The sequence below is a fragment of the Amphibalanus amphitrite genome, unplaced genomic scaffold (genome assembly GCF_019059575.1).
Source record: "Amphibalanus amphitrite isolate SeventyFive unplaced genomic scaffold, NRLGWU_Aamphi_draft 000624F_arrow, whole genome shotgun sequence".
Taxonomy (NCBI): Eukaryota; Metazoa; Arthropoda; class Thecostraca; order Balanomorpha; family Balanidae; genus Amphibalanus; species Amphibalanus amphitrite.
In genome coordinates, this window is record NW_024882118.1 from 114,565 (window position 1) to 135,618 (window position 21,054).

Here is a 21,054-nt window from a genome sequence, read left to right on the forward strand (position 1 = left end):
GTAATTAGTAAAGAACATGGAATGTTCTCGGGCACGGCACGGGCCGGGCACTGCACGGAATTTGTGCACGGATTGGAGCACGGGCGCGCGCGTGGTGTCTGGCAAAAGTGTGGGTGCCGGTTCCTCGCGGATTTTCTGAATTTTTAGAACGGTTTCATGCGTCCATCGTATTTGTTTTTATGTTATTGTTATGTATAGCGAGAAAGTGACTAAATTGAAATTGATTGTAGTGTCACAGTCAGTGTCGTTAGCTGGAACTTGGAACTTGGAAGGACTGAGCACTGCAACTGAGCGGAGTCGGAAATCTTAAACTATACTGACAAAATACAATGCAAATTGTGACATTCCAATTCACTAATGATTTGTGATACCTGTGCCTGGCTGCTTGAGCTATCCTATAATGTTTCATTGATGTTTAAATTTTCTTCCTGTTAGCTAGGATGAATGCAATATAGATGAATGGTAGGACTTGTTCGGCAACCACCGAGTAGAATTAATTGACATGCATCGTTCTACCCTGACCGACCTCCTACATACCTATTTCAACCAGTCCATGCCCAAAAAGTTTGCTTGTGAGTTGTGTTTGTCGGAAGTTAAAGTAATATATTTCAGAAGCTTTTTATTCCAGTTGCATTTTCTTTTGATTAACCTATAACCCACATCTATCATGTGCTTCTTTAAGAGGTGTTAGTACTGGCACCTTTCCGTAGTGTTATCCCACCCCACTGTTCCCTTCCACACATTAGGTTTTGAAAGCCAAACTAGGGGCTTGGGCTTTGTTGTTTCAATCGCATTGAGCTCCTGCCTAATGGCATTTCAGTCCTGGACTGCAACTAGGATGTTAATTGATGCATTATTATAGTGAGGATATAGTTAAGTTGTTTTGTTGATTGAGGCATAGAGGATGAAACAGACTGAAAGGTCATTCCAGTATTTGATAGCTGGATAGATGTTAGTTTACTCTAGCTATCACAATCATAGTGCTTTTATCATTACTATAACATTATTGGTCTGTAATGGCTGAATTCAGTCACTGGAAAAATTGTGTTTACAAGTGTCATGAAGCAGCTTGTTCCTCATGATATACTTCTTATGTCATAAAAAGTATCTTATGTAGTTCTGATCAGATGCATCATGTTATCTGGCATTAATTTTTTCCCCTCACCTGAGTATGATAGATAGGTTGATAAGTTTTGACTAGCAGAATGCCAGTTCTGCTATTTTCCATTGCAGCCTAGTATTTTTCTTGTTTTTTTTTTTCAGGTCTGAGCATAAAGTCCAATCATCAAGCACATTACCATGGATAATGAAAAATTTGATGGAATGCTCCTGGCAATGGCTCAGCAGCATGAGGGGGGCATTCCTCAGGTGAGTGGTGTGGCATTCACTCAGCTCATTATCAGTGTCTCCAATCTTCAAATTTAAAGATTCAATCACACATGTTTGTCAGGGATAACAAGTGTCTCATTTTGGATTTGATTTTCACAATGATCCATATTGGACCAAATGGCAAGAGTGTGACATTTATTCATGACATATTTGATACAGCATGAGGTGTACTGACTACTGGGTATACTTTTGGCAATGATGATGGAGCTACCATATACACACCACAATGATGTTGATCCATTGCTCATTGGCTCTGCTTTCACTTCAGCTGCTGGACACTGTGTTCAGTTTTCTGGCCAGGAAGACAGACTTCTACACAGGTGTAAGTGAAGAAACTGCCAAACAGGTGAGTCAAGCAGACAAGTTTTTTTTGGGGGTGTTCAAACCCTTAACCCTATTCCTGGCGGGGGGGGGGGGGCCTCAGGAGCCCCCCCCTGAGGTTTTTTGGTTATTTCTCCCAAACGCGTTGAGCTAGGAAGCTCAAACTTTCTGACTTTTCCTAAGAGGCTTCTACGCAACATGTCTGAAAATTTTGAGTTGATCTGACCTCAGGTCAGGTCACCAGAGGCGGTTTGGTGACCCTACCTCAGAAAAGTTTGCAATCACGCCAGAGCTAGAGTTTTTGACCGATCAATTTCTTCTCTTCAGGCTTTAGTTAGGGTACCAGTATGTGCAATTTGTATATCTCGGAATTTTGATATCGGTGACCTAAGGTCAGGTCAGTTTCGCGACCTCCCCATTATAAGTCAATGGGGAAAAAATCAACTCCCTGTTTTTACCACTAAAACGGGTCGGAATGGCCCCATATACCATGCATGACTTCATATACGATCAACCTTCACTACCTTGAGGTCTATTTTGCTGTTGGGCAGCTGTGAGGTCATGTGACGTCATCAAAGGTCACCAAAGGTTTTTGGCCAATAACTCCGTACAGGAACAAGATACAGACGCGCGGATGGTCTCATTGTGTTCAGCTCGTCAAGACGCATCGAATGATATACATGATGACCTCGAGGTCACGTGACGTGAGGTCAACCTTTGACCTTGACCTTTCGAGGTCAACATATATATCATTCGATGCGGATTGATGAGAGGATCACGATGATGCCCGTAGTTTGCTCCTATCTTGACTAATTCGAAAGTTATTCGAGAAAAACTCTCCATATCTAGCGCCGCCATTTTGACTTTTTCGACCCCTGTGACGTCATCTTTGACCTGACCTGAAAATGACCTTCGTAAAAATTGTAGATCTTGACCGTGCGTATCCGATGCCGTTTACCGCTTGTCGCTATCTTGCTTCGTTCTCGAGATCTCAGGGGGGGGGGCCGAATCGGCCCCCCCCCCCGCCAGTTTCTTGTCCCGGCGGAGCCCGCCAGGAATAGGGTTAACCCGCGCCCCGTAGGGGGGGCCGAAACGGCCCCCCTGTCCTTTTCGGTCGATATCTCCTAAACGGCTAGAGATATCGCCACCAAACTTTCAGGACCCCTCCGGGCATCAATTTTACACATTGTGACCAAAAATTTTTCCAGAGGCTATGATAGGTTGGCCACAAATGACGTCAGAGTGACGTCATGTTCTGTCATTTTCGACCGAAAAAAGACCTTCGCGAGAAGACCTGTCAGGACTACAGCTTTGAAGATACAGAAAAATGATCAGGACATAAAAGGTGTACAATTGACAGGGCTACAAAACTGCTATCTCGAATTTTTAAAATTTTTGAGTTTTGACCCCCAAAAATCAAAAAAGCATTTTTTTGGATATATTCGCCAAAAAATCAAAAAAGTTTTTTTAGTTTCGAAAAAAAACGGAATATATGTGATAGTGCCTACCATCTTCTATCTACATACCAAATTTCAAATCGATACCTCGTTTTTTGGCCAAGTTATAGCGAAAAAACTGTTCAAAAATGATGACTTCAAATTTTCAAACTCAATTTTTGGCAATTCTAGAACTCGTAGAGCAAAACGAAGACCACCATTAGACTCCCCGTGACGAGCTGCATCGAATCGATACCCATTTTATGCAAAAATATAAACTTTGAAATTTGACCTAATTTGACCTGACCTTGACCTGACCTTCACAAAAACGTGACCTAGGCTGGCCCCAAAGGCTGCCTAACCCACATAATCGCATTTGTCATGTAAAATGGACCATAAAACATGTATCACACGACACATTCATATTGTGACCCCCGGTGACCTGACCTCGCTGTGACCTGACCTGGTATCAGTGACCTCAGATAGCAAAGTATGTGTTTAACGAACAATGTACCATCGATGGTTTTCAATAAATTACCAATTTACTCGCTTTCACAGCACATTTCTTGAAAATTGCCTGTGAACGGTGAAAATCTGACCTTTGACCTGACCTGTGACGTCATCGGTTTGACCTAGGTCAATGAAATTTGGTCACAAGGTAGTTCCCGGGTGGGGCTATCGAACGCCGTTTGAATTTTGAAAATCGGCCGGTAACTTTCCGAGATCTTAGGGGGGGGCCGAAACGCCCCCCCCCCCCCTACGGGTGGTAGGGTCCGCCGGTAGCCCTACGGGGCGCGGGTTAATACATACCTAGAGAATGTTATTCCCCTTGGTAGTATTATTTTCATTTCATAGTCTCTAGGCAATTTAGAAATGGCATAGATAATCAACATGTGTATGCAAAAGCATAAGAATAAGCTGCTATGAAGATAGGTGGCATAAACAGGTTTGCACAGTCGGATTTGATCGGAACCGACAGATCTTGCCGGAGGCGGAGTCGCTGTCGATTTCCGACTCGGAACTCCGATGATGTCGGGTTTTGACTCGGGATTCGGAATATGTCGACAATCCATGACTATAGGTCGTTTTTTTCTGCTTTTTGGAGCATTCAAGCTCGTTTTCAAGCTATTGCTCGTGTTAACCCTCTCTCGTACTGGTGTTCTGCCAGCCACCAGTGTCAGCGTGTCACACGGACCTCTGTTCTTTGCGCCCCAGCTGGTCCTGGACAAGTTCACCGAGCACGGGCGGCAGGCGATGGACGCAGCGGCCGAGAAACGGAAACGGAACGAGGAGGCGGACCGGCGGCGGCGCGAGCGTCTGGAGCGCGAGCGGCAGCAGGAGCAGGCGCCGCCGCCGCCGCCGCCCCAGCAGGCGCAGATCACAGAGGTCACTGACGAGGAGGCCGAGCGGATCCAGAAGGAGATCGAACAGAAGGTGAGACGGGGAGACGACCCGACGGGGAGGGCGACGGCGCTTACTCGCGTAAAGGTGTTCCAGTACACGCGCAGTAGCGTATCGCAGGACATTGAAATGCAGGTCTATGATCAGTCGCAAGGCATCAATATCCTACTCTGTTCACCTTCACATCGACCCATGCTCCTAAAAGCATCGGTGCCTTTCTCCATACGCTGATAGGCGGGCGCGTTAGGAATTACTGTGATTGGGATTTTCTGGTTACATTTACTGAGTCACTTGGCAATTGCTTCACATCCTAGAAATAGCATATCCCAGCTTGGTACAGGTATGTGACAGCATAGTAGGATTTTGTAACAGAATCACTTTTATTTGCTTGATCCGTACGTTTGCCTGATTTGCAACATTGTCCGTTAGAAAGCACAATTGTGACGCCTCCAATATGTCTCATACAGAGGACACATGCGTTTCCAGCCTTCTCCGTAGCTTATGTTTTTGCGGTTTTCAGGTGAACAATATTTTTTGCACGAATGCTTGTATAGGGTAAATTATGGGCAGTTTGCAGGCAGCCTTTTCCCGTTAACGTGTTACGTGTGTAGTGCGTCAGACGCATCGACCACATTCTTGGCGCCGTGACCTACATTTGCCGTGCTGGGAATCTGCGTATGGACGGAATGACGCATCTTGCACTGTCCCTGGGTCACGGTCAAATAAACCTCAGAAACCGCATATGATTCTGATATCCTGATGATTCAAGATCCGAGAAAACGTTTTCCTGTGGTACTCAAACTACCTTTCTCTCAACGCAATTCTTTCAGCTAGTGTAGACTTGCTTTTCATTTAGTCGAATGCGTGTAACTGAAGTGCCATAAGTTAATCAAAGTAGGTACAGTACTTTGATTCACTGAGTTGCGGCTTGTCCGTATCCACCTAGTATGTCCGCCTCTTACCCGAACTATTGTTTCTCGAACTAACGCCCGCTCGGCTTCCGCTTTCAGTCAAAGGCTACCGGTGACGCGCCTGCCAAAGAAGAAGAGGAGAAGAAGAAGGCCGATGCTGACGACGAAGAGGAAGACGAGGACTCCAAGGGCAAGATGAAGCCCAACGCTGGCAACGGCTGCGACCTGGAGAAGTACCAGTGGACTCAGACGCTACAGGAGGTCGAGGTAAGTGCCGCAGGGCGGCGGGGATTCGAAACAGAGGTTCGACGCATTATCTGCAGATGGCAGCACATCGATGGGAGATCCAACAACCGCTTTTTACCGTTCACCGTGGTTACGTCGTTCGCTACCGCGAAGTTCTGCTGCAGGTGAATGGTGGGCCGCTTTTGCGGTCTAAAGAAGACCCTGAACAATATTTTTGTGGGTTGAAGCTTGCGGTATAAAATCGTTCGCATCAGCTGAGTGTCCGATCACCTGACTTCCAGCGGTGCGGTGAAGGAAATTGTACGGCTCTGCACGATTGGAATTTCCTCTGCCGTGTCACTGAGCATGGCAACGATCACCTCTGTCACTTGTGCAGAGTTTTACATGACGTTTGACGTCATTCCCGGGTTTCTGTGTTGCGGTGCTCTGAGCGGTCCCACCCCACCCACCGGGTCGAGACCGAGTCACTCCCGTGCTCCCTCCTCTTCCTCCCCTGGTGCCGGGCCGCGCCGCCTGTCCCCGGGCCGCTGGACTCTGATACAATGGGAGGTCGTCAGCCTGTGGACGGCGCTGGCGGCTGGCCATCTGGTGGCTCTCTGCGGACCGCCGGTCACGGTCCCCCAGGTACCAGTCAAGGGTGTGCCCGATGACGGACTTTGGGACTGGTTATGGCAAACTCATGACGCTTACCATTTATATGGAAACTGGTTTGGCATTGATGCTGGTATTACTTAGGTTTTCTAAACATGGAACTTTGAAATCAGCACGCCCTGCTCCATGGTTTTAACTGCTTACTATCACTTTTCTAAAGCCGACGTCACGTAACAGGCGGTTATGCGGCGTTGTGAAAAATGTTACCGAAACTATGTAGGAATCTGGGTGTTCTAATAATTAGTGATGAATTCTCTCTGGACCGAGATCAGGTTATCGATGGGGATTGAGCGGGCCACGTAACGGCTCATTAAATGGCCCCGATCGGACCGGGCGGGGCGCCGAGCGACAGGTGGTGCTCCGGCAGATATAAGCCGCCAGCGCCGCGCGCCCGTCTATTGGTCCGGTGTGGCTTACTCACAAGGAGTCGTAGATTTTATTCGTTTCACGCAGCGGATAACAGTAATGGTGAGGTTGATTATTATTTACTGATGCTCAAACATAAAGCGTCCGTTTTCTTTGCGTCCCTATTAGAGATTAAGAGTATGAATTGATGAATGTCGGACTTTTTACATGAAGTGATATTTTTTACCCATAGGTTATGGCTGATTGTTGGAAGACGTTCACTGAATCTGGTCTTGTAGCCGGGAAGTCCCCTGGAAGCCTGGCACTGTGAATTAGACCTTGCCGGCATTTTGTTTATTGTCTAAACCGCAAATGCCGGGAATGACCTTGTGGGGCTCCCCATTATCGTGTTGTGCTAATCGCCCTTAGCCTCCATTAAACGTTAAGTGTTTTCGTGGCGACAGCGTAGAGACGATTATGTCTGAGCGGCGACGATTAGCGCCGCCTGAAGCACCGCCCCCTGCCGATGGCGTCCAATATTCAACACGAATCGCCAGCACGATATTGTGCACGGTGTGAGACATACATACTCTGATTGCAAACCACTTGGGGGACCTGAACTTTGATGAGCGCTTTAAGTATGGGCACCTTCATTTTGTTTTGTGACTTCGTCTCAATGGACGCCTCTTCTGTCCAACCAGCGCACCGTGGGGACTTTTGCGATCCTAGCACGACATAAGTGGCAAATACGAGTATTTTGATATCCTCTTTCTTTATATTCTTTCTACGCAGAATTGTCCAGTGTATCCGAATCCGACCTTAAATCGCTTTAAAAATGATGACTTACACATCAAAATACGTCACAAAGTGAAGGGTTGCGCTGACTAGCACCGTGCTCCTAGGATAAGGCGAAAAATTACATGACAACGGAACGCCTGCTCACTCGTTTAATCAAGCACCAATTCGATGTTGCGACATGTTTTTATAATATGTATTTAATGAGGAATACGAGCATATGCATGAAAAGTTCGAAAAATAATCCAAAGGTATGATTTTTGAATGAAATACAAAAAATGTTAATATGCCACTTGTCTCGGAGATTTGACTCAGCAAATCATAGCCTTACAAAGTGAGTTACGCGGTGTTACGTGTGGAAACACATATCAAAATATTCTCCCATAAATTCTGCATTGGAATCAACTCTTATATTTTGCCCACTTTTGCCCAAACAGCTACTACGAGACATCAAAGCAGAAGATGTCGCGTGGCTCCCAGCGCTCCGCCGCGCTGCCCGGCGCCGCGGCGGTCAGCTGACTGCGGCGTACCGCCGCAGGAGTTACGCGTGGAAACACATATCAAAATATTCTCCCATAAATTCTGCATTGGAACCAACTCTTATCTTTTGCCCAATTTTGCCCAAACAGCTACTACGAGACATCAAAGCAGAAAATGTCGCGCGGCTCTCAGCGCTCCGCCGCGCTGCCCGGCGCCGCGGCGGTCAGCTGACTGCGGCGTGCCGCCGCAGTAGTGTCGTGCTAGGAGGGGCAAAGACCCCACAGTGCAGCGCCAGGGACTTCGCTGTGTAAAGGCCAGCCACTTTTTCACGTATATTTGGCTCTTGAAGTAATTTCATTGTTGACAACTAACGTTTGTAAATCGAGATGTTTAGGTAGAGAGGTATATCGAGGTAGACTGCTGGGCGTTCCACTGAAGCTCGACAGAACTGAAAACGGTCTCAGAAAAAAGCAAATCGCTACTAAACCTAACCGATGTATGGGCATTGGGCATGGCTGATACGATCCCGTCCACCATTCATTATCATATAACTGATAACACTATCATGTTGATGTGTGTTAGTTTCATCGGACCTCACCGAGACATATGGATATCGTAAGACAAACTAAAGCTGCCCCAAAACAATGCCGTGGTGAAGAATCCAACCGACCACCGTTTTCGAGTCGGGTTACATAACTCATCGCGTCACGCCCTTTTGCGTACACATTTGATCGAGGCTCTTGACTGAGCGACGCTGATCAAACATTGCCTTTGTTAGACTCTCGCTTTTGTTCAGGTATCTCATTCTGTTATTTTTTGTCGCTGTCACTAGTTCGACCAGAACTGGTACGCGTTTGCCTTGAGAAGACCAGCTGTGGCACCGTTCGACCCACAGATGCAAACAGTAAATCGACCCTCGCAGTTGTTCGTAGGTTCCTTTGTGAAGGTGGTGTGGTATGCAACTCCGTTGGGAGAAATGGATTCCTTTGTGACTGGTATACACCCTGCCCATATGTCTTGTATGTGTACTCTGGTGACCCCTGTTGTGTATGCGATCTGTGATCGTCCTGACTTCACAGATACATTTTGTGTACATTCAAACACAGGTGTGTTTGCTGTCTCCCCGCGAAAGCTGTTCGCCCCGTGCTTTTTAGCTATTATATTGTCTTTACTTTCCACGTTATCTTTTTTTCTTCTTCATGTTCACAGTATTTCCGTGTTTATCATCCCTTTACCTATGCGTGATTGTGTGATGTGTAATGTGATTCGGTGTTAGGCTATCATTACGAATACTTGTTGAGAACGGACCATTCTGGTTTAGTCTCATTATCTATTCGGCTCCTTGTCCAAATGCTGTCTTCTTATTGGCAACTAAGTAACATTATTTGATCTTTTCCCCGGCTGATATTATGTCTGGCACGTCTGACATTCCACACTGTCTCCCAAGATATGAGTGATTTATTTACATCGACCGCATACACTCGGAGAAAATGCGAGCAAGCTCAGGTCGTTACTTACACATACAGTCTCATCTCGACGCACTTACGCCGGGATGCACACGCTGTCCGTCCCAGTTCGCATTACCACTGATCACGGGATGAATATATAGACACGCAGTGTGTGGCCATCCACGGGTCGCCTCGCTCGGCGGCGAGTGGCTCGTCCCTCTGTCGCACGCGAGCGCCCTCAATAAATAGCTCGTGCGTGGTCGTCGAGTCGGCTGTGTCGATGCCCGTCGGTGCGCCCCGGCTGGCTGCGGTGGCGCCTGGGTGGCCGGCCGGCGGCGGTGTCGGTGTCGCGGACTGGGTCCGCGTGGGCTCCGGCGCGGCGGAGTGGGCGCGCTAGACGGCAGGCAAACCGCCAGCGCTTCATCTCCTCCGCCACAGATACACTGGAACGCAGAGGGCGGGGTCAGGTCAGGGCCGCGGCAGACGCTGCTAGGTCGGTCAGGTCGGGGCATCGCTCGGGGCATCTCTGGCTGTGTAGGTGTTGTGGGGCGGCTGATTTGACCAGAGATCGTGGTGAAGGTCGACGAAGGCAATTTGTCTCTCCGAGTGTGAGGACCTGTGCCGGTTGTGACGGCTGTGATTGCGCTCTGACTACAGACAGACGCCATTTTAGGCGCAGGAACCGAGCAGCGCCGATCGAGGTGCGGCTACTGAGCCATGCTGATCCCGCACCGCCCATCTCCCGACCCGTGGAGCTGCCCTGTTATGGGCAGGGCGTCAGGCGCGCCAGGGTCATGGCATCTTGAGCGGATGGAGCGCCGAAGCGGGTGGTTTACCTACCATCCAGACCACCGCTTGGGACTGGCGGAGGTCGCGTCATGCCATGACGTCGACCTAATGTCATAACACCGCCATCACTAACGTCCTAACAAAGCCATCGGCACACGCGGCCTCTGAAGCACTGCGGGCCACTGTTGACTGTTGAGTGACTGCCGACTTATGGCGGTCTCAGCCCACCTCTCCCCGTTCAACGCGCGACTCTCGGCAGCTCGGCCAGGAAGTGACACAGATGGGCGGCGCCCAAGGCTTCAGCGCGCTGCTCAAAGAAGCGGTCTGTGCTTGTCGAGCGGGCGTGGATCAGCGGGTTGTCTGCCGACAGCCGGCTTTGTAAACAGCGGCGCACCGGTGAAATCCGCTCCGATCGACATCGGTGGGAAGCCGTCATATCGACGCGAGAAGAGCCGAATGGGAGGATAAGTGTCTCTTTCAGTTGATTTTTAGGAGTCGGCTCACTGTTAGCGGAGTCTTTTGCGCTCAGCTGCTGTGCGGTGCATTTGACAAGCATTTGCACGCAGCTGTTTTGCGGTGCCAATGGGACTCTGTTTGCAGCGGTGTCCAGTGTCAATGCCATGAGGCCCGGCGCGGCTCCGCTGCGGTCGCGCAGTGTGGTTCACAGCAGTAGATAAGCCCACGCTGCAAATAGGCCGCACACCTGGCTGTGGTAACCATTGCGGTGTGGTTGTTTATCATTACAATGTGGACCAGGCAAATTAGCCGGATGCTTGAGATACCCATAAAATCCCACGGTGTGATGAAACAGCTGCAACCGAATCGTTATGGTTCGACTCGCACTGTGCCGCTTGAGGTCACGTCTGGACTCGTGTTCAAGCCACTTCAAGGCCGTGGAACTCTGAGCTTGTGGGAGCTGCAGCGACTGCAGCGGCTGGGGCAGCCGTGCAGCGGCGGGCTGCAGCCGTGCGGCCTCCCCGCCGAGCCGAGCCGGGGTCGCCTGCCTGGCGGGGTCGTACACCTTGTGCTCGTCGCCAGCCTGTCCTGACGGCCCAGCGCCGCCGGCAGGGTCGCAGCCTTGGACATGGCGCGCCGCACCAGCCGGCACTGACGGCCGCCGTGACGTCATCCTCGCCGTGACGTCACGGTCAGCTGGGACCGGACGGCGCGCGTGTGCCGGTGCGCGTATCTCCGTGTATGTGTTTGGTCTAGTTTGGTGGGCGCGTGGGCGGTGCGCACGCGCCGCACCGGTCGGTGTGCGTGTCACCGTCGGTGTCGCACCGGAGGGACCTCCTCCGCCTGACGAAACCGGACCGGCGCGGCGCGGTGCGAGATAGCCGGCCGGCCGGTGGGCCCGCAGCGGCGCGGCGGCCGCTCGGTCAGGGTCGGTCCGCGCCGCCGCCGGCGCCGGCCGGCCGCCGTGCCAGCCTGCGCCGCAGCGGCCGGCCCAATTCGGTCAGGGCTGGCCGCCGTGGGCCGTGTTTGACCGGCCGGCGTGTTTGGTGGGAACCCCGGTGAGTTGGCGGCACACAGGACGGCCGACCCGGGTCACCGGAGCGCGGCTGGCCGGCCCCGCCCGCTGTCGGGCCGCACACTTCGCTCGGCCTGCCCAGACAGAGGACAGAACATCGCAGAGGCGCACGGGCTATCCGTCTGTCAGTGCTCTATCTATCTGCGGCTGACACTGGGTACTGTGGCTGTAACTATTCCAAGCCGTGGCAGACAATGATCGAGGTGTCCTGGGGCCGCCCGCCGCCCAGCCCATCAGTCCACCAGCTGTGGCCAGGCCCGGCGGCGGCGGCGCCTGCAACTGGCCGCGCTGTCCCATCCGCTGTTCAGTCCCTCGGTCATGTCAGACAGCTGTCGCTGTGACCCAGCCTCGGCCGCTCCCCGCGGCGCGCCGCCGAGTATTGTCCGCCGGGACCGGGCACGGACCGACTGCTGACGGCGCCGGTCAGCCCCGTCCGAGCCGAGACGGTCAGAGGGTGATGCAACGACCGCCCACGGCCGGAGGGGCGGGGGTGGAGCGCCGTGGTGGCCGCACACGACGTCACGGCGCCGCTGGGCGGAGCCGCGGGGCCGCCACGATCCGCTCAACCCGGCGCCCAAGCGGCCGCTTCCGCCAAGGGCGGCGCTGCCGTGCGGCCGGAGTTGCGTGAGATGGAGGCGATCCGGCTGAGAGTGAGCGGATCGCTGGCGTCACCGTCCCTGCCGCCGGCCGGCACATCCGACCCGGCGGCACGCAGCAGCCGGCGGCCAGGTGCAGACCGGCCGTACCGGGCAGCGAGAGGGAGGGGCGTATTGCAGGAACGTGACCCTTACCACCGGGGTGGATGGGAGAGGTAGCGGTACGTGAGTGCCGGGCTCAGCACGATTCTGACCTCATCTGAGGTATTTGGAAGGCCTGATGTGTGTATCACTGGACGGTAGCGCCGATGGTGTTGAATGCACGTCCAGCTGTGACTGGAGTTCACGGTCATGGCCGAACACTGTTGTTTGGCTCGTTGACTCCCGAGGGACGATTGAGTAACCGGGCAAATGTGGGAAATTGTTAGGTCCCCACGCCAGATATAGCATACGCGTGTGATCACCGTGAGAGCCTCCCACAACCCACTGCAGGCGACCCTAAACCGCCCCCTTAGCACACTCCGCGCTCACATAACCCACATCGTGATGATCAACTGACTGAGGACGTTCAACCCGTCACCTCTCATACAGGCGTGACCCGAGTCTGCACTCACCTTCCATATAGATGACGGTGAGAATCATGCCCAGGAGGAAGGACACGCAGAACGTTAGCGTGATCTTGAGCACGGACTTTGAGGCACAGCAGCTGACGGTCTGCTTGCGCGCCGCCATTGCCGCCTTAGCGTCAATGTACGTGAAGGACGGCGTCGGACTGAGTGACTTCTTCATCGGCTGCTTCGGCGTCGGCACGCTGATGGTTGTCTGTGGGCAGAGGGAGAGAGCGGTGTCAGCGGGGGCGAGAGGAGAGCATCAGCGGGGCGTGGGCAGACTCACAGTTCGCACACACGAGATCTGGCTGGCTGGTACAGCGATTGCGGCACTGGAGTAGTTTGTGTTATTGGAGAGTGTCGAAACCGGACGGGACAAGTGGCGGCGGCCGCTGATGACCGAAATGTTTGGCTATCATTGGTCCCGGGAACGGAAGTGTCATCAGCGAATTTATGACGTAAGAGTAATTCGCTGGATTCGCTAATTCGGAGGACCTTCGCACGTTTGCTTTCAGGTTTTCTTGAGCTCTACGTATTACTCAAGGGATGCATGCGCGTCTTTGTTAGCACTAAGCGCTTTGGGGTTTCAAGCATTTGAGCTCTATTCCTCCCCAGTCTCTTTCCTCTCCTCCATCTCTTCCCCTCCACTCTTCCCCTCCTCTCCTTCTGAGCTCCTCTCCTTCTGAGCGATGGGGTCGAATCGTCCACCGAGGGTTCGGAATGCGACCTTCGCCGAGCCTTAGGCGGCTCTGACTGGTCCCACGTCACGCGAGCCGTGTCCGATGACACATGGTGACGCATGATGACACACGGCGACACTATCTGCCGGCTGGTGACACTGGTGACGCCGTCCGACCTTGTGCGGCACGTCCTCCGTCCGCTGATCCCCGTCTCTTGCCACTAACTACCGACCCCAGTCAGTGTGACAGACGGGGCTGCCGGGTGGCACGGTGGACCGGGCAGCTGATCAGATCACGTTAGAGGTCCGGCGGCTCCGGGAAGGGTAGCAGGCCGGGCAGGGTCAGGTCGGGTCGGACGGTCACCGGACATACCGTCTATGACGGGGGCGTCCGCGGCGCGTGTTGTAACCAGCGCTCGCGGGCCGGGCCACAAGGTCGCGCCCACAACCACCCTCGGGAGCCGCCTCCGGACCGCCAACCGGCCGGCCTCGTCTCGGCCGGTCACGTGACCGGGCGCGTGCTGCCGACACGCAGTCACGTGGCCGGACAATAACAGTGACGTGTCCGAGAACGGTATGATCGACTACAAAGATTAGAGGTGGCAGTCCAGTCGGCCCGCTGCTAATATCTGATATGGAAGTAGTCAGCCGATGCCGATCTTACGCAAGGGTGCAGTGTAATATTATGGTCATGGGGTTACCAGTTAGATGTCGGCAAGCATCTTCACAGAATGTGGCTGGCAATGCAGTTCGGGTTATGATTTGATACGCAATGACTGATGGTTCGGCCTGACCGCGTTCATCCAATGAATGTGACCCGAGCTGCAACCTGCCTGGGAGCGAGCTGTGACCTGGGTGACCCTGCGGCACCGCCCGGGTCAGAGGCGGCCTGAGGTGCGCCGGGCGCACCCTTGACCTAGCGATGCTCCGTGCAGAGCGGCATTGCTTCATCATACCACCACGCGCGGGTGAAGAAACTGCGCCGGCCGCCGGCGGCTGGGGGGTCGTTGCGGGCTGGTCTGCCGGCGCGCCCTGCTCGCCCCTGCCCGGCTTGGGTAACGCGTACCACGGCCGCGGACCGCTGGGTCAGCCGCAGTCCGGCGCGGCCATCCGTCAGCCGGTGACATGAGCCGCCGTCAGCAGCGGCAGAACACGGAGTGGCTGAGTGCAGGGGCTTAACTAACCGACCGGTCCGGCGACACGCTGCAATATGTGTCTCCGTTGACACATAGCAGTGCTCTGCTGCCGGCGAGGGTCAGTTGTCACTCAGACCGACCTCATCAGTCCCCGCTGAGTGACGTTTTCGTCGGAGCGTGACCGGTGGCCACGGTCGGCCGACGCTGACCGTGAATCCAGCCGGCGAACCACACCCGAGCTCTGCCTCCGCCGACACGGCCTTGGCAGCGCACACTGTGACGCCGACCCTGCTGGACCCATGGCCGGCGGTGGCAGCGGAGTGTCTCACAGCAGCGAGAGACCCGTTAGCCGGCGGCTGCAGCCGGTGGTCTGTCGGTCAGGTCTCCAGGGAGTTGTCGGCCCGAGGAGTTGTTTACGCACGCCGTCTGCGTGCCGCGGCTATCCGCGCCGCGTGTAGTACCGCCGATTGCTCCTGGTCGACTGTTTTTCTCCGGTGGAGTCTGCAGTGCCGACCGGGCCGGCGGCTCCTGCCGGGCTGTCTGGTGGCTCGCTCTGCTGTCTGGCGGCCCGCCGTGCTGCTCCCCGCGGCAGGTGCCGGTGTCCGCCGGCCGCGCAGCGCCCGCGGTGGCTGATTTAGGGCGGTGTTTTGCCGATGCCGGCCGCCGCGGGCGGTGATCGGGCGTTAACACGTTGGTGATTCCTGTGTGGAACCCTGTCGGCGCCGGCGCTCGTGCTGATTGCTGCCCCCGGCGGCTGCGGCGGCTCGGGTGGCGCCCGCCGGAGATGGGGTTCACTGACGCCCTCGTGTAGGTATGTTACCGTCTGCGGTTCTCCAGTCATGGCGTGGTGATTAGCGGCGAGGGCGGACCGCCGCCGGCCACGGCACGAGCTCCGTCAGCCGCAGCCGTTTTCTTTAGCGGTTGCAGTTTGAGCAGTCAAGGTTCACTAGACCCGCGACTTGTGACCGATGTATCTCATGAGGCGGCCGTCTGGCCTGAACTAACCGACCGCGGTTGTTTATTAGCAAGCCGAACTGTGAGCGTTCACACCTGGTATATAACCTTGGACGCTCGCCCTTCGGTGGTCGGCGTCCTTTTTGCCCTTGGTTTGATTGTCGGGGACACAATTCTGAGTAAAACGGGTCTGAAACGGGCACGCCCATGGTTTGGAGTGTCTGACTCGTGGGGCGATGACCCATCTCAGTTCACTGCCACCCGGGTTTGGGTTCAACCTGCTTGGCTCCAACTCTAACTTGTTTTCCCAAGCTGTCGCTCTTCAATTTGAAAACTGAACTATGGTCACAATAACGTCAATCATTGTGACTCGACATAAAATGTCGTCTACTGAGATCGCTCAGCAATACTAATGCTGTTATATGGCCGTCGTGACTGCATGTATCTTTATGACAGATTCGAAATAATCGATCCTACGATCGAGCTATTCAGGAATATCGCTCCAAACATGCCTGCGCGGCGTGCACCGCTCGTATCCCAGCACAAACAGCCTCCGCCCACGTCTCCCCGTTCACTTACGAACAGTCCTCCGGTGGATGACGAGATGGAGTCGGCGTCCTCGCTGCCCGAGCTAGCGCCGCCGCTCTCGGCGTCATAGTCTCGTGCCGAGCGCGGTCCGGCGGCGAACCACGACTGGGCGCTCTCTAGCTGCGGGTGGCTCAGGTAGAACGACGGCCGGCCCGACGGCGCCGTCTCCACCGTCGGTACTGTGAAACCGGGCAGCGAGCGCAGAGGCTGCGGATGGAGAGACGACGGGTCAGGGTGGGAGACAGTGCTGACAGGGGACAAACATGCAGACAGCGGCTGGGGACTGACAGACGGCGGCTCAGACGGGATGGGGACGCACAGACAGTGGACTGGCAACAGCAGCATACGAGATCAGATAAACGGGCCATTATAAGGGGGACAGGAGATCAGCATTGGTGCGACACTCCATAATTGGTATCGATTTATTTCACTTGCGGGTTCAGGCAGATACTCTCCACCATAGAAACGGGACGTGAAATTGTCGTTAGCTCTAGCGGGAGATGTTGGAATACACGGTGATATGAATCGCGAAAAATGTCCAGAGCCGCTGAACGGAACACTATATAAGGGTGTCTGGATCGCGTTGGATATGTGGACTTTTTCGGTAGCCTGGCAACAGATCGTGTGCGTGATGAAGGCAGGATATGGTACCAGGATAGAGCCGCCAATTCGGGTGTGGTTAACGTGAAAAAGTCTCAGGGTCATCGGATCCCGTGACTGGGCGCGTGGTGCTGCAGTGGGAAAGACCGCGCTAACGGGAGTGTTCTGACTAATGGTCTGATCCCAGGCATTTTGGCAGGTGTGCCATGCTGGGTTTGGAGATATCAGTTTGTCTCGGAAACCTACCTTAGTTGACTGGTAGGGTATTGAATGATCTTACTGAAAAAGGCTGGTTGATCTGATTTTGGGGCGTGGTCTCATTTGTCTCCGCGGCTCGGACCCGCCCCGGCCGTGGCTCATCTGCAGCGGAGGGGGGGGGGGTCCTCCCCCACCACGGCTCAGCGGGCCGGGCTGCACCGCCCGCTCCGAACCCGTCCGAGAGGCGACACAGGCTCGTTATCGGCAGCAGCAGCGGCGGGCCGGCCGGTTTTTGTTGACCGGGCAGTAACGGTGCCTCGAGTTCTGGTGATGGGCGAGGCAGCGGCCTCTGCCGTCGGCGGTGAGCCCCCGGCAGCCGGTCGGTGCGCGGCCGCCCCCCGCCCCCCGCCGTGCCGGTCCCCGCCCGGCACGGCCGCATCTGTCACCGGCCGACCTGCCCGAACAAAGAGCCAACCGGGGCCTGCAAAAAGCGGCCGCCTCCTCGGGAGATGATGAACCGCTCTTGCAGCCGCCTCCGCCGCCCGCTGCAGCGTGTTGTTGCAGCCGCGCGCCGTGGGTGTGCATTCCTTTTGTTGCGCCAATATTATTTGTCACAATGATTGTCAAGTTAGATAGTTGCTGCTCGTGCCGCCTAACAGGGTTGTTGACATTTGGTGGATGAAAAATACGGGTCGACCGCTTTATGGGAATTAGCTGTGCCTTTCTCGCGCAGCTAGCAAAATACCGCGGCACGTTTCGGGTCAGGGGCCACGAAAACATGTTCGGCTGTGAAATGCAGCGGCGCGCGACGAATTCGACTCACGACGTTTGAGTTGGACGACGGTTTGGGCTGATCGGTTCCGAAGGTGAACGTCTGGGACTAGTTGACACTCGGTAGCGGGACTGGGGCCTGGGCTCCCAGCTGCTACTGCTGGACAGGTAGACTGTCCCGCAGTGCATGTCGCCGGCGCGGCGCGGTGACTACATTGGTGGAACTAAAGCTAGCACCGGGAACTCCATCGTAGCACAGAAACGTATCACGGGGACGGGCACGGGGCGGGCGCGGTGTGCCACGCGCGGCCGATTGACACCGCCTCACCAATTCCATTTTCACCATCCGCTGATGGAACTTTTAGCGTGTGAGATTGCCTGTCATTCACAGCTGACATGCTGGGAAGGCGGAACCCTCCCCCGGATCGGATCTACGGTGCTCAAAACTGGCCCCTGCCGGTCCCACCGGTCCCCCAACCCGTCTACAGCAGCCCGCTACCGGCGACACACTGGATTCGGCTCAAGGCTGGACCAAATTGGGAAGGTCGACTAATCTCGGTTTTCACCATAAAGCTGGGGATGGGCGAAGGACGCTGGAAACACGTCATATCGACTGGAGGAACTCCGTGCCGCCTTGTGTGTGCGGGTCGCCGGGACCCTCGGATCTACGTCTGTACCGCTGGCGTCGATCCCCGTTCACCTCGAGCGCACTGCCCCCGCCGCTGGGCCACCGCCGCGAGTTGGGGGAGCCGCCGGCCGGGTGGGGGCCCGACTGACGGCGGCTCGGGGACGGGCCTTGACATGCTTCTCTGCCGAGCGGTGACGAGTCGCTCAGTCAGCCGCGCTGCCGTGTGGCCGACTATCCTCGGCTGCACCAGACCTGGCCTGCTCGCAGGAATACCGTCTAACGGGGATGGCTGCCTTCGGGTACCGCTTATCGACAAGGAAAGCCGACGGCGGCCTGCGTAGGGCTCGGATGGTTCGCTATTATGGTGCTTAATGGAGAACTACTTATATCGTCCACAGCTGGGCGACTGTCCCGAGCCTGACTTGGCTTTCCTCATTCGGCCCCACTCTGTCCGATCCGTCTCGAGTCCGACTGCCAGCCTGGGATTGTTCTGCAGCGTTTCCGGCCGGGCGGCCTGGCTGCATTGATCGGCTCCGGTATGTAGTGTACCGAGAGCAGAACTGTGTTTTTTAACGGCGGCCGCGGTCGTCGACTGCACCCGCACAGTCAAGGCCGGGCCACCGTTTTCACTTTCGTCGGCGACTCTGCTGGCGGCGGGGCGGGCGGCTCCGGTTGGAGATCAGAGTACCGACTGAGGACAGCTGGTCGAGTATCACCCCGTGCCGTGACAGCTCAGTGTCGCCGGTGACCGTGACGATAACTGCTCGGCCAGCGGTGGCCCGGGGCTGCCCAGACTGGGCCAGAGTGCGGCCGCGGCTGATTGCTCTGAATTGGCGTGCGAGCCGACTGGGCGATGAGGCAACCGGCCGGCCGCGATCGTTAACCGGGGCACCGAGGGTGGTGGTGGCGGGAGTGGGGCCGGGCGGCGGCTGGCCGCGCCCCTGGGCACAATGCGCGCGCTCTGCGGGCGGGGGCGGGCCGGCCGCGTGCTGACCCTCTCCTCTGGTGGCCACTCCTGTCTGGAGCCGAGTGCTCACGGTGACTGCCGCAGGAGAAAGCTCGGGGCGACCTGCCACCGACCGGTTGAGAAACGGCAGCGGCGGTGGCGGGGCTCAGCTCTCGCGCTGTTGTTGATGTGACGTTTTGTAGCCTGGGGTTCGCTATTGGTGTCCCGCGATAGAGGTCCATCGAAGGGTCGCAAGGGGACCGGGCCTAGGGCCTTTGGGATTGGGAGTGTTTACTTTGTTGGACTGGGACATTACATACGGAGTTTGACAGGTCTTTGTATCAGCGAGTGATTTATTGATTTGGCAAGCATATTGGCCAAGATCATGAAGTCGTTGCTTGTATGCCTAGTTGCGAAGTCTCCTTAAGTACTCGTACAAATTTGGTAAACCATTAAGTTTGTATCGGACATGGGCGTTCGGTATAAGCTCCAGATGTTCGATCACACCTGTGGCGCTTATGTTGCTTCTAGGGGTCAACAGCCACTCACCGTTCCCTCTCGTGAGGTCCACGCCTTGCTGGGAGAGCTGCGTGCCTTGTCCCTTCCGTCCATGCTGCTCTTCCGTCAGTCTGCGTGCGTGTGTGTCCTGGGTTCCTCTCGGCGGTCGGCGCTGGCGTGCCGCCTCTCCGTCGGTGCTCTATCGCAGTTCGGAGTGAACTCTCAATCAGCACGTTGGCACGCGCACAAAGTCCGGCGCTGGACGCTCCAACCACCGCTGTCGGCCGTCCGGCGCACACTGGCGCTGAACTCCGCCGTCACCGCCTGGCATAGCGGCGCGGCCGGCCGGCCGGGCGGCCCGACCCGCGCCGGCGGCGCCCCCTGGCAGCAGCCTTCTCGCCCGGACGGCGGCGGCGACCCGACCGTGACGACACGCCTCCCCTCTGACCGAGCAGCAGCCTTCCGGCGGTAACCAGGACACTCACACCGGGCTCCGGAGGTCGGCCGACCTCCGGCTGACCCAGCGGTGGCGTCACACAGGTCACGGTCGACTGGCGTCACCCGGTGATGACCGGGCACGGGGGTAGCGCCCCTAGGTCTTTTTGTTTGGTTGGTTGTTTGAGACTCATTATGCAGGCTCGTGGCTGCTGCGCACTGCACATTTTGCGCTGTTGCACGGTGAATAGGCCAAACTAGCACGTCATGCCGTTCTTTGGCGGCCGAGGTGTTGGTCAAAGCGTGACCGATGAGTCGGTTAGGATGTGAGGGGCGGTTGGGGCGTCGGTCAGTCGGGACGCCGTGACCGCCATGTCCGGTCACGGAGACAAGGTCAGATTGTGACACTGCTCTGGCTGTCGCACGGACACACACACCGTGACAAAGAGGGCCGCCGGCAGTCAGGGGCGCACCTTGACCTTGCGTCGACGGCGTCCCGCGCCGACACCGGGTCGGGTGGCGGCGATGTCACAACCGGAGCCGGCGCCGGCCTGCCAAGGTCGGGGCCCTCCCTGGGGGACGAGCAGGGGCCTTACGGGGCGTCGCGCCGGCCGTGTAATCACACCGGTCCCTGCACCCCGTCCGCTGCTGGCGGCGCCGCCGGCGGCAAAGGG

General features: G+C 55.7%; 2 protein-coding genes across 4 annotated transcripts in view; one reads left to right on the top strand and one right to left on the bottom strand.

The window, feature by feature from the left end:
• The first annotated feature begins 18 nt into the window (after positions 1–18).
• Positions 19–21,054, top strand: part of LOC122363498 (nuclear migration protein nudC-like) — a 59,101-nt gene continuing 38,065 nt past the window's right edge. Inside the window, exons 1-5 of one of the 3 annotated variants that reach the window (XM_043332834.1) lie at positions 19–109; positions 1,264–1,368; positions 1,658–1,735; positions 4,362–4,580; positions 5,558–5,725. In XM_043332834.1, coding sequence (XP_043188769.1) covers positions 1,300–1,368; positions 1,658–1,735; positions 4,362–4,580; positions 5,558–5,725 — 534 coding nt within the window. In that variant the 5' untranslated portion in view covers positions 19–109; positions 1,264–1,299. The other 2 variants (XM_043332837.1, XM_043332835.1) reach the window with 2 other exon arrangements.
• LOC122363499 lies at positions 9,421–20,371 on the bottom strand. Its single transcript, XM_043332838.1, has 4 exons — positions 19,997–20,371; positions 16,296–16,511; positions 12,954–13,161; positions 9,421–9,866 (listed from the first exon to the last, which is right to left on the bottom strand). Exons 1-4 carry the CDS (start codon positions 20,057–20,059, stop codon positions 9,844–9,846), a joined length of 510 nt encoding a protein of 169 aa, XP_043188773.1. The 5' UTR covers positions 20,060–20,371; the 3' UTR covers positions 9,421–9,843.

Excerpts from the sequence above, each read along its gene's own strand:
- LOC122363499 (XM_043332838.1), bottom strand. The coding sequence starts at position 20,059 with ATGGACGGAAGGGACAAGGCACGCAGCTCTCCCAGCAAGGCGTGGACC. Across the intron at positions 16,512-19,996 it reads GGACCTCACGAGAGGGAACG|CCTCTGCGCTCGCTGCCCGG; the intron begins GTGAGTGGCTGT and ends CTCCATCCGCAG. Across the intron at positions 9,867-12,953 it reads CACCGTCATCTATATGGAAG|TGTATCTGTGGCGGAGGAGA; the intron begins GTGAGTGCAGAC and ends TCTGCGTTCCAG.